Source organism: Pleuronectes platessa, chromosome 16, assembly GCF_947347685.1.
Source record: "Pleuronectes platessa chromosome 16, fPlePla1.1, whole genome shotgun sequence".
Taxonomy (NCBI): Eukaryota; Metazoa; Chordata; class Actinopteri; order Pleuronectiformes; family Pleuronectidae; genus Pleuronectes; species Pleuronectes platessa.
The window spans coordinates 16,033,069-16,048,742 of NC_070641.1; the positions used below are offsets into that span (position 1 = coordinate 16,033,069).

The 15,674-nt window shown below is 43.7% G+C and overlaps 1 protein-coding gene across 1 annotated transcript; it reads left to right on the forward strand.

The window, feature by feature from the left end:
* The first annotated feature begins 3,179 nt into the window (after positions 1–3,179).
* Positions 3,180–12,624, forward strand: tfap4 (transcription factor AP-4 (activating enhancer binding protein 4)). The gene is made up of 7 exons (XM_053443547.1): positions 3,180–3,638; positions 7,108–7,273; positions 7,386–7,484; positions 7,608–7,778; positions 7,893–8,036; positions 9,174–9,341; positions 9,460–12,624. The coding sequence occupies exons 1-7, from the start codon at positions 3,550–3,552 to the stop codon at positions 9,616–9,618; spliced, it is 996 nt and encodes a 331-aa protein (XP_053299522.1). The 5' UTR covers positions 3,180–3,549; the 3' UTR covers positions 9,619–12,624.
* The last annotated feature ends 3,050 nt before the right edge of the window (positions 12,625–15,674 follow it).

Here is a 15,674-nt window from a genome sequence, read left to right on the forward strand (position 1 = left end):
GGTTTCCTAAGGGTGCCCGTGGTTCTCCCGCAGCGCAGACCCCAGGGGTGGCACCCGGAGCAGGGTGGATAGGGCGGGTTGGCGACGCGGTACAGGAGGAGGATCGTCTCCTTCTTCTTCCTCGGTGCCTTTTTCTCCAGATGCTGAGGTGGAGCTGGTTGCTTTGTTATTTTTTTCTCCTCGCAGCTCTACCCCGTGTGTCTCCGGCGTCGTTCTCCCCCCCTCTGAGCGCTCCGGGAGGCGCTGAGCGTTGATGGTAGTCTCCCCAACGACCGTCTGAGGCGCACAGACAGCCGTCCGGAGCCCAGCCAGCCAGCCCGTCAGGACCAGCCCAGAGTCTGCCAGCTCAGCGCATGCTTACTGCTCCGCCCATCATCCACCATGGGCCGTCCCCGGCTCCTCTCCAAACTCTCCCTCTCTCCCTCCCTATTCCTCTCTCTCCCTCTCCCTCTCTCTCTCTCTCTTTCCCTCTGTCCTCTGGCCATCTCGGTGCCTCCGCTCCACCAACAGGCCTTCTTGAAGGTTTTACCGCCCGTCTGCTCTACACTTTCTTGCCCTGCAGATTGTTTGACCCTCCAGGGTTTTGTAGACTTCTCTGCTGCGTGGCCACACACCTCTGCCTCAACAGGTTGTCGGTGAGAATACAACACCTGCCTCTGATGTCAGGGCCTCAAACCTTTATGGAGTAGTTTACCTGAGGAACTCAGACTTGGAACTTCACTGTCTGATTTCTAATCATCATCATGATCGTTTTTAGATATTATCATGTTTCGTTAACTTGAGTGTTTCTGTTATCCTTTTAAATTTTAAAATATGTAGTATTTTATTCACTGTCCTTGATTTTAGATGTCTTCATCGCCTACTTTTTTTTCAATTGTATTCTTTTCATGTTGTCTCTGATGTTTTTTTTCTTGTTTTTATTTGTCTTCTTAGTGAACTTTGTAATAGCTTTTTGTTCTATTCAAATGAAATTATTATCATCAAGTTGTAGATCATTAAATGTTCAGCCAACCACTGGTTTTATTGTAACACCAATGTTTATATACACGTCCATAAATTAACTCATTTAGAAGGACACTTGCCGCTACATGTGGTAAAGACAAAATAAACAAAACAACAAATCAAAAATGTCAGAATTATAGTGAGATAATCTGAATAAAATCAATTCACTCACACAATTTCTCCCTTGGATCAATGAAGTATTTCTGATTCTGATTTGCACTATTTCCTATAACGTGTGCATATATTCTCAAGCAGCTAAACTGCAGCCGTAGCCCTCCTAAAGGCCGTAAAGGGTCAGAGAAGTTTTGAGACGTTTTACTTTAATACAAGCAACACATGTAGAAATACTTAATTATAAGCCTGTTATTGGGCTTATTAACACAGATGCCTTCATGTTGTAGTATGATTGTTTTAACAACTTTACAGCATGTGAGATAGATTCATCTACAACAATGCAGAACATCTAAAGCTGTTAACCGAGTTTGGGTTCATGATTATAATTAAAAAACATATCGACAGCTAAGGATTGCATTTTATTTATTGAATTTCTCTTTTGCAGGTTCATGGATGAATTGAATGCTCCTTACACCTTTTATTATGATGAGCACTGACAGTGAGGACTTCAGTATTCATATTGACCTCAGCTGTTTTAGTTGGACAAAAAACCTGTGGTATTGTCTAGGCTACAATAATAAGACCTTAAGATGTATGTCCATGCAATTAACAGTTAAACAGTTAAACAACGAACCTGTCGAGGCAGATGTCAACAAACGATGAGTCTGGTTCAACCAGAAGTTTCTTAAGAGGGAGGTTTCTCTGTTCAAAGTTTCTAAAGGCTTGTTTGTGGTGGGAACTGTTGGGTTCCTCGATATGTTTTAAGATCTCAACCTGACCATTTAAAATGACTTTTGAATCATCTCACAATGTATTGTATCATATATGTATCGTACATGTTATGATTTGGCACCACACAAATCTGAATAGAATAAAAATATGAGTGCCAATTTTAACTGGCATTATCAACAGATATGCAGCAGATTCTTATTCTGTGTCAAAAATGTACATTTAATCTTCCTTTGTAATTCCACGGACTAAGTCGGTGTCTGTGTTCATTCTCATACATAAGATAAGATAAGATAATAAGTCCTTTGTTAGTCCCACAATGGGGAGATTTGCTGTAATACAGCAGCAAGAGTATAAGAAACATCAGTAAATAATGAGTAACATGCAATACTTAGGTGTAAGGGATTTAAAAATATAGAAAAATGTGGATGGAATTAAATTTTAAATTGAACATAAAGAGGGAATATACTGTACAGTGTGAGAGTATGTCCACTTAATGGATTGAAGCATTGACATTGTACTGAGAATTATATTTGCGACTTGAATAATATCGTTCATTACATTTCAATAACACGTCTGACGTGGTTTCAACTGAAGAAGGTGATTTCGCTGTGAACAGCTGAGGGCCAGGCAGAGATGTGATCGGGTGAAATGCTTGACAGCTTGTAGCTGCTCCAATGGCCGAACAACCGATGAGCACTTCGAGATGAAACCAATTGCAATTCTGTCCACAACATCTCATCCTCCTGGCTCTGTTACACCCAAAATGGTGAGCTGAGTGCGTGTGTGTGTATGTGTGTGTGCGTGTGTGTGTGTGTGTGTGTGTGTGTGTGTCCTTAAAAGCCCTCCCTGGTGCGCTGTTGCTGTGCAGCTCTGCCAACTCGTCAGCTGATCCCTCTTGTTCGCTTATCGCAGCTGTTGGAGGATCCGCCCCTTTATTCGACACAACATCGAAAGATGTAATGCTCATTTTAATAACAGCGGAAGGAAGTTGTTTTTATGAATGATTTTCAAACCTCATATGATGTCATCCTTATTGCAATTATCCCGATTATGCGCAGCATTGCTTTATAATTAAAACACTTTTTTTTTTTTTTTTACAGCGTGATAATAAGTGTGTTTATTTAATGTGACAGTTTTAGTGTATTTTATTGATGAATACACTGTTCGTGTTTTGCTGTTGTTCACGTTAAAGCCGAACATGTGCGCTCTGTCGTCGGCGCAAAATAGTCCTTTGTTTACATGCAGTCCCCCGTCTCTGCGGAAGGAGGCTTTTGGTAGTGCAGTGTGTGTGAGTGTGCGCGTGCGTGTGTGTGTGACTCCTACCAGCTGTTTCCCGCCTTGAAAGCCACCCGATCAGCTGCACACACACACACACACACGGCCATGCAGAGGGAGAAAGCAGAGGGGAGGGAGGGAGAGAGAGACAGGGAGAGAGAGAGGTAGCGAGAGAGAGAGGTAGCGCACCACACACAACGAGGGAACCCCATCAGCTGGAAGTCGAGTAACATTACAACTCTCAGCAGCATCGAACTACTACAATACACAGACGAGGGCTCCACATCTGCTCGGAGGATTTAACCCGCATCGGATCCCGGGATTCGTTCCGCCCCGTCTCCCCCATCATTTATTGTACAGAGACTGTTTGCTGTTTTTCTTTTTTCGCGTGAGGAGAGGGGGGGACCAAACTGGCTAGAGGCGAGCATGGAGTATTTCATGGTACCAGCTCAGAAGGTGCCCTCCCTGCAACATTTCAGGAAAACGGAGAAAGAAGTGATCGGGGGTCTCTGCAGGTGCGTACGTGCCCACGCCGCGTGCCGTGTGTATTTGTGTTTATTATCATCACAGTCATCTGCTCGGAGTACACGCACTTAAGAGACGCTGCTGAGGCAACACGCTTGATGCGATCTGTTATTGTGTACACGACCCACTCGCGGGATGAGCTGCGGGCGCTGTTTATCACCCGACCTCCGGGGTCGAACCGAGGCGGACCATGTGCGGGCTCCTGCTCGGATCCCCACATCCCCTCCGTGGGGTTATTTCGCACGATCGGCCGCGAAATCGATGCATTTTGTGGCTAGCAAACACAAACCACGTGGTTCCGTGCGCACCACGCTGCCCCTCCGCGGTGCATCCCCGCTCCGTTTGTCCTCGATGTATCCCCCCCGAGTGTCCCCCACGGGTGCCGTGGGCCGCGGAGGAAAGGCACATGTAACACGAGCGGGTGTCACACGGTGTGAACGGGTCTATTTCGGACCCGCAACGTGGCGGGGGGGCTGCGCGGTTTGGCTCCGAGCGATCCGAAGTTATTGTGGGTAGTGCGGCCATGCTTGGGGCTCGATGGGGGGGAGGTCGTCTGGCTGGCGTGGGTTCGCCGTGCACCACACTTTATTTTCGGTCGCTGCTAACGTGGAAACCACATTGTACCTAAACATCGTCCCATTACTCGACGCGGCGCTGGTTTTACTGGTGTTTCTGTGCGTCTGGATCGCGCCTCCACTGCGTCTTCTCGCCCCGCAACGCTGCCATGCTGCCTGCCGCATTGTTGTAATGGCGGAGGACACGGAGGAGAGTCTGGCTGCTCCGGAGCGCGGCGGCGGGCTCGGGCGCTGTGATGGCCGACGGAGGGAGATCGTTTTGTGGGGCTTTTAAAAACAAATCCACCCCCGTGTTTCCGGTGAAGGGACATTTTAGCTTTGGTGTAGAGGAAGGATAATTAATGGCGGTGTTATTAATAAGGGGGTGTGTATGTCGCTGAAGGCCTCGTGTATACGTCCGCAGCCCTGTTTGGAGAGGGAGGCGGAGGGATCTGCTGCTGCTGGTAGTGACGCTGGCAGTCTGGGAAATGTAGTCCCTCCCCTCTTTTTATGTTATTTGTTTATTTTTTTGTAATCCTTGCTTTACGACATAAGCATTGACCTCAGCGAAAATTTAAATTTTGCAGTTTTAGTTTCCTATGTCATAACTTTATGATACAATAAGCCATGACTTCAAATCTTTGTTAAATTTTAACAATTTTCTTTCCTAATGTCCTGAATGCACCACATCCCATAAAATGAATCTGAATGTGTCTTAATAATAAAAAACGTAAATTTGTTTTTCTATTAATATTTGATCACTTAGTATCAATTTCATTATACTTCCATCTCCATGAATAAATGATAACATAATCATTTACTTTAAATCTTTGTTAAACTTGAAAGAAAGCTAATTGGAACAGAAGTTGCATTATAATATTGCTTCTGTTTTCCCCCTGATACCCTGAATGTGCCATGATTCATCTGGAATTTGTAAGAATATGATAAGGTATATTGCATTATACTTACATTCCAATAACTAAATAACTTTACTATTGCTTAATATGCTGATTCATAATTCAAAGCATAAAATGTCACATAATGGTGAAGCTTACCCAAGATTATTATTAAATATACAATAATTCAAGGCAAGAGGAAGCTGTTTCCCAGAGTGGAGATGATTGGCTCCCATTAAATATTTTCCATTTTGGCTTGAAAATCTACTTGGATTAAGTTTCTGGATAAATCAATTCACCAATAAGTTCAGCTCTGTTCTGATTGCTCGTTGTTCCACTGTTGTATAAAGCTTTAGCCCACCGCTCACTGGGACCCAGGCTGTTCCTCTGTACTGGTTTGTGTTTGTGTGATATGGTGAGTCTGGGCCCAGTTGGTCATGTTTGGATGTTTTGGCAGTGGATGGGTTTGCTGAATGTGCCTCTGCAGCGTCGGTGTGTATTTGTCTGACCGTGTGTGTCCAGACACACACACACACACACACACACACACACACACACACACACACACACACACACACACACACACTTCCCTCTCATCTGTGTCTGCACAATTGTTCCCAGTGTTTGTACTGTGGCAGCTGAGTCAGTACAGATAAGAGCTCTGGCCGGAGAGGGTCCCAGAGATACTGAGCTTGATACAAAGGATGTCAAAGGAAGCTCGTCTTGAATTTCCGCTCAGTGTTTAGTAAATAGTGGCTTTTCCTCACAGTTTGAAGCTGGTAATATTAACTATCGACTTGCTGTTCTAATTAACGGTCACAGCAAAGCCACCTGATGCCTTTATAGCACATGTGGTACATAAAAAGTATATTGTGAAAAATTCTGATTTGCAATTTGGTCAATCCCCCAAGTATATATACGCTATAATTTTACATTTTAATACCCTTTAAAACGTCATGCCACATAATCAGTGAAGTTCCAAGTCTTCATGTTCAAGGACCCATTAGAAGTGTTGAAGGAGGCCAACATGGGCCCTTGTGTCAGGCGTGAAAGAACAGTTTCTCAAATGCCCTTCTGCGGTTACCTTTGCAGGATGCACGCGTGATGATGCACACACACAGAGGAGGAGTTATTGGTCAACAAACGTGCTGTAAATACCAGATGTTTGTGATGTTTTTCTGTATCATTCAAAGCATAGACGATACATATTCCTCACTGACCAAATGTGCAGCAAATGTAGCTTTTTGAGATGTTTTCCCCAACAAGAGGCTATCATGTCTACCTCACTGTGACATCAATTGGTTTTTTTGTGGGTGGGGATTATTTCTTGGGTATACTGTAAAGTACTTCAAACTGGAAGGCAGAAAACGCTAAGATGTCCGATGACAGCAGCCTTGCAGACGGTGCATTCTCCAGTCGGGGAGGATTAGGTTGACATGCAGGCCGGTGCTTAGAATTTGTTTGCCAACTTCGCTACTAATGTTTATATCCGTCTACTCGGCTTTGGAAAGCAGCAACTTTCAAACGCATGTATTAGCAGTGAAAGAGACCAAGTGAGGACATTTTGGTTGATACAAAAAAAAAAGTAAGATACACAATCGACCACAACAATAACACACTGAACCTTCTTACTAAGTGGTTAATTGTTTTTATCTTTAGATTAGAGAAGTACGTTATGTTTTCACCCCTGTCTGTCTGTTTGTTGGTTTGTTTCGGAACAATATAACATAAAAACAACGGAACAGATTTCCGCAAACCTTAGTGGAATGGTGCGGTTTGGATCAGGGAGGAACCCATTACATTCTGGTGCAGAGCCAGGAATGATTCCCCCCCCCCACAATATTTTCATCCTTGTTCCAGGTAGTAGTTCAAGGATTCCGGCATATTTGGGGAGCTGATATCTATGAGCGTGTGAAATCTAGTCATTGAATTTAAGGGTACTGTTGGGTTTTGGTGGATGTATGCGCTTTACGTCTAATGGCCCCTCGTCATTCTCCCTTCTTCCCCAGTCTGGCCAACATTCCTCTGACTCCAGAAACAGCCCGGGACCAAGAGCGGCGAATCCGCAGAGAGATCGCCAACAGCAACGAGCGTCGGCGTATGCAGAGCATCAACTCTGGCTTCCAGTCACTTAAAACACTCATCCCACACAGCGACGGAGAGAAGCTCAGCAAGGTGAGTCACAAAGGCAGACCTGAATGGGATGATGAGTTAGATGTTGCATTTCGGTTCTCACCTCACTTCCATCACAGGCCTGTAACATAAGTCCTCTTCTCTTTCCTGCCAGGCTGCCATCCTGCAACAGACCACAGACTACATTTTCGCTTTGGAGCAGGAGAAGACGCGGCTATTGCAGCAGAACAGTCAACTCAAGCGAATCATTCAAGTAAAGCATCGCCGTGCCAAACCTTGAATTGTTTAGAAAAGCTGTTTCCAGGCTTTTCTGTCTCCTTGCACAGCAGCCTTTTTGTACTCATCCCACAACGATTGCTCTCATCGCTCTCCCCAGGAGTTAAGTGGTTCTTCCCCAAAGAGGAGGCGTGCAGAGGAGAAGGATGAAGGGATCGGCTCGCCAGACATCCTGGAGGAGGAGAAGACCGAGGACTTGAGGAGGGAAATGATCGAGCTGCGGCAGCAGCTGGAGAAAGAGCGGTCAGTCCGGATGTTGCTGGAAGATCAGGTGAGGGATGACTTGTAACATAATAAAGAACTGCAACTACTGTGAATCCAGACAAAGCTGGATATTGTTTTGGGACATGCAAGTAAACCTTTTATCTCACTCCCTGTTTGTCAGATGCGTTCCCTGGATGAACAGATGTACCCAGAGACACTTAAAGCGATCGCCCAGCAGGTCCAGGAGCAGCAGGCCCAGACACAGAGCCTCGTTCATCGGCACAAGCATCTGGAGAGGGACCTCACTCCAGCCCACAGCCCACAGGTTGGAAACCTTCTCATATGATTCTGACTCGTACCTAAACAGCGGAAACCTTTTGAGAATTCTCCCTCTGCTGATACGTTTCTATTGGGAGACTTCGCAGAGTCCAGTGCACCTGATCCATGCCTAAAGAGATTCCTTTAGATTATTTATGATATAATAAGGATCCGGTTCTGCTAAAATGTTATAACAAATTTGAACCGATTTGACATAGTTTAATAAAATAATTTTAGTTTAGTTTAGATAACTCTATCTCATATAAATTAGATTTTTAATTGTAGGTTCATTTCCTCACCCAATATTTAGAATTATGTTATCTTCTGATGTCACTTTCCTTTTTACATTTTCCCAAATTTAGAAAATTTTCCCCAGCATATTTCGATATTTAGTTTATTTGATTTTGTTGAGGGTTCATTATTCTTAAATCTTCAAGCGGCTGCAACCAAACTTAACTCCCTCTCCTGTGTGTGAGTAGCCATAATATTTTATGGACATATAAAAGGATATCATAGATTTCATACTGACACACTCACACAAGCTGTCAACAGCTCAGACACATTTACAGCGTCTTTAAATGAGCAGCTTGCACATCTTTCATCCTGTCTCGTGTCCCCGACAGCCACAGTATCCTTTTTCTGCATGCACAGGCTGCCCCCCCACAGCTGGTGGCAGCCAGGCGCTGATGGTGAAAGACGATTTGTAGGCTGATACGCACTGGACTAGTCATGTGACACTTTGTAACTCCCCAAGCGAAGCTGAGAGATATGACCTCAAATCAATATCGGTAAAATCTTACGGAAGTTGCCTCACTTACAACAAATTACTGGGAATACTATAAAATTTCATTCAAATATATCTCAGGCACTATTATCATGACAAGTTCATGAAAATTAAGCAATCTGCTCTAAATTTTACGAAGGGATTCAGTGAAGCAAAAGCATCATGTCGCCTTCAAAAATAAGAGACTGCCATCTTCTGTTCGCTGTACATCAAAGTACGACCAGTTTCTTTTATCTGGTGTTTTAGGCCCAGACAACATTTGGGTGAATCACTAGTATCAACTATTTGCTCATGTATGCAGATCAATTAAAAGGCCTATCTTCCGAAGACTAAGGTATAATAATTGATTCTTTCCTCCAGATGTTGGCGCCGGCGACCCCTCCTGCTCCCACACACCATGCCACGGTCATCGTCCCAGCACCAGTCCAAACTCCCCAGTCCCATCATGTCACCGTGGTAACCATGGGCCCTGCATCAGTCATCAACACAGTGTCCACATCTCGACACAACCTGGACACCATTGTTCAAGTAAGACCAAAATGGAAGGAGGTCAGAAGGATTTCTTAGTGGAATGGTTTTTGTAGCTCTGAACACTAGAGGGTGCTGTTGTCACTGAAATCTCTCGTCTCCCTCCGCCTCTCTCCAGGCAATCCAGCACATCGAGGGCACCCAGGGGAAGGGTGCTGTCGGCGAGGAGGAGCAGCGGAGGGCGGTCATCGTCACTTCAGGTCGCGGGCTCTCCGACGCGGCGGGCTCCGACACGGCCTCGAACAGTGACGGCCCGGACGACTGCTCGCTGCCCTGAGTTCATCACCCGCTTTCCGTCACGCCGTACAAGCAAGAACAGAAAAGGCCCAAGCAGACCAGGGCCATGGGAGGCTTCAGACCCACAGCTCTCTTGTTCAGTGGACATTAATAGGGCTGGTAGACAGATTGGTGCACTCGTCTTTTTTTTATTTTTCTTTCCTCCTTTTACTACGCACTCTTAACATGTTGTACCGTGATAGGCAGCCCAAATAGGTTTACACTTAGACACTCGTACATGCAGCCTCTTCTGCATCTGCTCTCTGCTTATCTCTAGGCCCCTGCTATCTCACTCATATCTCATTCATTAATCTGTAGAAAAGTTACGATAGCAACTATTTCACTGACTGATCCGTAAATGCTCTGACACACGGGATATGAGAACTTCGTATGTCTGTGAACCGGCTCCATTAACCACCGGGGCTGTCGTCCTTTATTTGGTGCTGAAGCCGCGTGACACCAGAGCATTGTTGTAAAGACGGACGTCCTTTTAATCATCTGTCTCATCCCGACCCATCTGAGCACGAAGAGACACTGAACTCACAAGACAGTCTCACCTTCACATGTTCCCGGGGCTTCTAGATGAAACATTAGGGTCACGTTACTCGTGTGAAGTCTACTTTTTTCATGTTTTGTTTCTCTGAGGCTCCAACAACCAGCACGTGAAAGCGATTGTACTGGAAAAACACAAAAAAAAGATAAAGGCTCCATGTTGGCAGGAATTAAAAAAGCTGTCTTCGAGGGTGATGTGGTGCTCACAGGAAATGAAATAAGCTCGGGAGGAGAGAGTGCACTTATGGTTCACAGCTCTATTCGTTCTTTTTGTTTGTCTGTTACCTTTTTTTTTTTTACTGGGCTGGGCTCCTAGTAAACCCCACATATGTATTTGGCTTGTTTTCCTTTTTACTCATGGCCTGATAAAAAAAAAAAAAAAAGAAAGAAAGTGCTTTGACATTTCTTGACACGTTCCCTTGTTGAGTAGAAGAGCACCTGGCTTGTTAAATAAGCTAATCTGTGGACACTCTGTAGTGATTTCCACTGGTGTGAGTGTGTGTGTCCCTTTTTTGTAAGCGTCTTTGAATCAGCAGAAGCGTCGCTGGTTCCCCAGACTCTGGCAGTCTGCAACAGCGCCACTCACTTCTGCCTTGAAATTAAGCCACACATGTTTGTGTGCACAACACTGACACATACGACTGACATACAATCACGTGTTTCCTAAATCATAAGGGCTGCTTTTCTTCAGCCCCTACCAGTGTAGCTTCTTGTTCCAGATGTATCTATCAAAAGCGGAGTGTGCTACAAACACGAGGAAAAAGCCCAGTGAAACAGTTTGAATGTGCTGTGGAGTCGACTGGTTGGACCACACATGCTCTATGCATTTCCTTTTAACAGATCATTTGTTCTTTTGCTTGATCTAGTGTACTGCACTATTCACATGTTTCAGCTTAGTTCTTATTTTTCTTTTAAAACGTGTTGTTTTGCCTGGAATGGAAAGGTCGACATTGAGACGTAGCTGAGAGGCAACAGCTTGCCTTACTAACAGCAGGTGCACAGTGCAGCGAGGCACTGTGTGAGTCCAGCCTTATCACAACCCTGAGGTGGGAACACTTGATCTGCGTCGCTCGGTGGCCGCTGGAATCCCTCTGGTTGTCTCTTTGCCTTTTCAAACGGGCATGTTTGACTCCCAGTGCGCGTTAGCTTCTATATATATATATATATATATATATATATTCCAAGTTATTTTGTCTATTTCGCTTATGTATGTTTTTTTTTAATATTTCTGCCTCAATAATAGACAGGTCGCTGGTGTACTAATTACAGTCAAGTGCTCCTGATAATTCTTTCGGTTAAGTATTCAAACTTGATGTGAATACTGACTGCTGGTAGTACTCGTGTGTAGATCTGAAGCTGTTTTGGCCCCTTTGTGTGCACTATCATTGTCAGATGTGTGGAAAAAAGAATTTCCACAAAGAAATGTTGACATTCCATAAAACTAAACTTGTTTTTTTCCCCCCCAACCGGTTAATTTTCAAATGTTAAACCTGGTATATGTAGAGATTAGTCACACTGAGGGCTTTTGACACATCACTGCTTTTTAGTGACAAACTCACTATCTGAATCTCCTGCATCAGTGCATAGAGGAAGCATTGAATCGCTTGACAGATGATGCGTTCAAGTGATCACAGCCCTCTCTATCGTGACCTATATCATGGAACTGCCCTTTAAGCAAATGTTGACGTCAGCTCCTCTGAAATGAGCGAGGCGTCTGTCAGATTGAATCATGGGACATCTTCCCAGTACTTATTGTATCCAGGGGATTCCTGGATGTTGAAAAATATGGTTTGCATGCTCTGCATTTTGTAGAGCCCCTTTTCTTTTCTCTCTTTTTCTTTTTAACAGTTATCTACAATTGATCGTCTTCGGCTGAATCACAGAATAGTTTTTATCTCCATCTGTGTTTTTGCACTCTTTTCTCTGTGTCTTAGGAAATGTTACGTGGACATATCAGATTATCGGATGAGCGTTGTGGGCCGTGGGATCATTAAATGGCGTCATGATTACAAAGCACTTACTGTACTATACTGGAGTCGGCCTCTTTGTGTTGTAAAAAGAGGCATCTCCTCAGCTGAAGCTCTTGAGGTAAAGAATAAAAAACCGCACAGCTGTGTATCCCCCCCCCTCCCTCCCTTCCCCTCCATGTCCGGTCCTGAGACATCTCGTCCCGTTTTCCCCTCAACTCTTTATCTTTGTTCTTTTGCGATCTGTTATGCCGTCTCTGTTTTCCTGTTGTCGATATCGTTTGTCTCCCTTCACATTTTGCAGCTCCCTCCTCTCCTTCTCTGTACCTTTTTTTTTTATTTTTGTTGTTGTTAGACCTGTCAATGCATATGGTCATCAAGACGCTTTTGTTGTTGTTGTTTTTTTTTTAAGAGAAAATGTTTTGGGGATAAATAGGCTTGTGCCTTTGTAAAGACAGAATAATAAAGTTTGTACTTTGTTTTATACACATTGGTTTCGAGGTGTGGATTTTTTTTCTGTTTTCCGATCAAGTGTTGATTCTCGCTTGTACGTTATTATATCACTATTGATGACATAACCAGCTGAAGTTGTGGTTGGCTGTCACTGAAGCTGCACAGTTGATGCACAAGTGTCTATTCCTGATTGGCGGACAGGATTTTAAAGCCCCCTCCCCAGTTCTGCAGCTCATTGCTAAATTAAGATCGACCGACTCCTCTGTGACGGTTAAAACCTTCGCTGTGGACAGTGTGTGGCATCTCCTGCTGTCTCCCGCTGACGTGTGTTCACACCCTCACACGTCAGAAATACCTTGAATGGTTTGGTTTCCAGTGAGGCTCGGTCATTCCTCATTTTTAATATATCACAGCGATGTGAGCTGGGCTGTTTCTAAAGTAAAAAGAGTCCTAGACTGATATGATAACGGTGGAGTATATTTAGGACCATACACATGGGATATGTAACAATTAGGGATAGAAGTGACATCATGCAAAGAAAGAATAGTTGTGATGAGAGTGTAGACACAGATTTAAAGCTCCACAGTAGAATACATTGATAGCTTCACCATATTCACACAGTTTACACTCTGCTCATAAAATAACTATATTCCTGTTTCTTACCTTTATACAAACAACAGCACTACTTATGATGATTACATATTAATGTGACGATGATGCTACTGTGATTTGGTGAGTAGAAGCAAAAGATAAATCTTGGGGTAAAACTGCCGCAGTGAAATTAACATGGGAAACCCAAAATAAAACAGACCCCCTTCTTAAATGGCGGGTAAACCAGTTATAACGTCAAGAGATTATTGTATTATGATCCGTTCACAGTGTATCTTTTGAGGAAGCTCAAGATTCAGGGGAAGCTTTATGGTCTGGGTTGGTGCATCAGGTGTGGAAAGTGTGCTAGGACTTTCTCTGTCACTGTTGAAATGAATGAATCAGAGAACATAGTGAAGACAGTGCAGTTACTGACACTCCCTCTCATCTCTTACCAATTTTTGTATAGGTTTAACTTCACTAGAGTGCTCCGACCATCATAACGGATTATTCCCACACTCCATCTCCACTTTTTGAGGAAATCATGAGGTTGAAATAACTTTCATAAACTCCTTTTTTTAAATGTGTTACTTTACTTAGTCATATGGCATTAACTAGATAAGTCGAGGCAATGTTTAAGAAGAAACAGATACATTTGGGCAAATATTGTTAGTTGTTCTGTTACAGTTAACACGAGAAAACCTTGTATATGTGTTTGTGTTTAAAGTTTCAGGTTTGAATTGATCAAAATGTGATTCCATACTTCCTCACCACAGCTGCTAAAACTGAAAAGGACACATTTCTTAGCTGGAGCTTGAAAACACTGAAATTAACTATCACGTGTTTGAATTAATTAGCTCAAGGCTTCATCAGTTTTTTAACTAATAGCTATTTTTCAGAGACAGCTGCATCAACGCTGCAGAAGAAAACTTGAAAGCACAACTCGATCCCAGTGTCGACCATCTGCAGTTAACAAAGAATCAATGTTCACTAGAATTCATAATCGCTCATCAAATGCACAGATTTACTGTTAAACAAATCACCATGCGTCTCGAGTTGATCCCACCACCAGTGAAGCTCCTCAGGCTTCATGCTTTACGAAATAAACATGCTTTATTGTTTGGACACACCTCCTGAGTCATTCGGGATGGACATGCCTGAATAAGAAACTCCTGCCATATTTGGGGATTAATTTCCAGTTGAGATGTTGATTCCCGAGGAATTGGGAGATTTCGTTCACCACATTGCGTCTGCTCGGGTGTGATAAAGCGGTAATCCGCCCGTGTTCAGCCGTGTTAGGGATTCTGGATTGACTCAGGGGTCTTTATGTTCCACACGTACCCACTCCTCGGCTCTCATCCCTCACTCGCTTGCACACACAGTCTTCCGGTGATGACTTTGCCAACATGGCAGCGAAGTGAGCATTGTGCCTTCCCTCTGGAGCAAGGGTTTGACAGCTCACACAAATCCCACGCCCTCGTTTGCTTGAAGCACTTCTAGTTTGTGGAGAGGAGGCTGTGAAGCATGTTTCATAAATTTAAAACACCATCATTCTTTGTAAGGCCTTTGTCTAATAAATAATGTAATTCTTGATTTACTTTTTAACCATCAATTTGTAGGTTGGCATTGTGAATTTTCAGGCTGTTTATTTTAATTGAAGTAACTCAATGTTAGGGTAAGGGATGCATTTATTCACTTTCTTAACTTGAATGGCTTTTGAACAATCCCCTTAAATTCAATCTAGCTGCACCAAATTTCACAAACTCATATATATCAGCCCACTGTACAGTATATAGATGCATGAATTATCCCAAGGGAAAATGGTGAAAATGTAAAAAAAAAAAAAAGAAAAACACCCCACTATCTTGCAATATTAGGAAAATAAATACAAATATTCCTGGATCCGCCCCAAACTTGAATGTCCCATCTCTCCATGAAAATCTGAAAAACAAACCAAGGCCCAACAGTTGCTTATGGAATCATATTTAAATTCACTATATTCAGATTTTATGTTGGATCTGAACCAAATTTCACACACTGATAAATATCAGTCCCCAGACGAAACCATCACCTCCTTGACGAGGTAATTAGTTGAAAATGTTTATAACACGTTTAACCGACCATAAAGCTCAGATAGAAGCTTAAGTTTAAGTTTAGGCAAAATGTAAATCCAAGAAGTAGTCCAGCAACTGAAACACGTTTTCAAACTTAAAAACTAATTTTGTGACAGTGAGAAGGTGAGTGGTTCACCACTGAAAGATCTCTGTGCACTGTGATGCTGGGGCCCACACTGCGACCTCTCTAAAACAGGAGAGCCAGCTGCTTGTACACGTACGGGGCCCCTGTTGCATGCGACGACTCCTCCAACACCTCAGACACACGGCTCTGAGCCTGCCGGACCAGCCGGCCCTCTCTTTGCCCCGCCTCTCCTCTGTGCGTGCCCTTTAACCTTCCTGCCTTGGTATATATAGTCTGTGTGACTATCGGAGTTCTCCTG

What these genes read in the sequence shown, in the direction of transcription:
- tfap4 (XM_053443547.1), top strand. Translation starts at nt 3,550, where the DNA reads ATGGAGTATTTCATGGTACCAGCTCAGAAGGTGCCCTCCCTGCAACAT. An exon ending in GTGATCGGGGGTCTCTGCAG is followed by an intron (nt 3,639 to 7,107) that starts GTGCGTACGTGC and finishes CTTCTTCCCCAG; the next exon opens with TCTGGCCAACATTCCTCTGA. An exon ending in AACTCAAGCGAATCATTCAA is followed by an intron (nt 7,485 to 7,607) that starts GTAAAGCATCGC and finishes CGCTCTCCCCAG; the next exon opens with GAGTTAAGTGGTTCTTCCCC.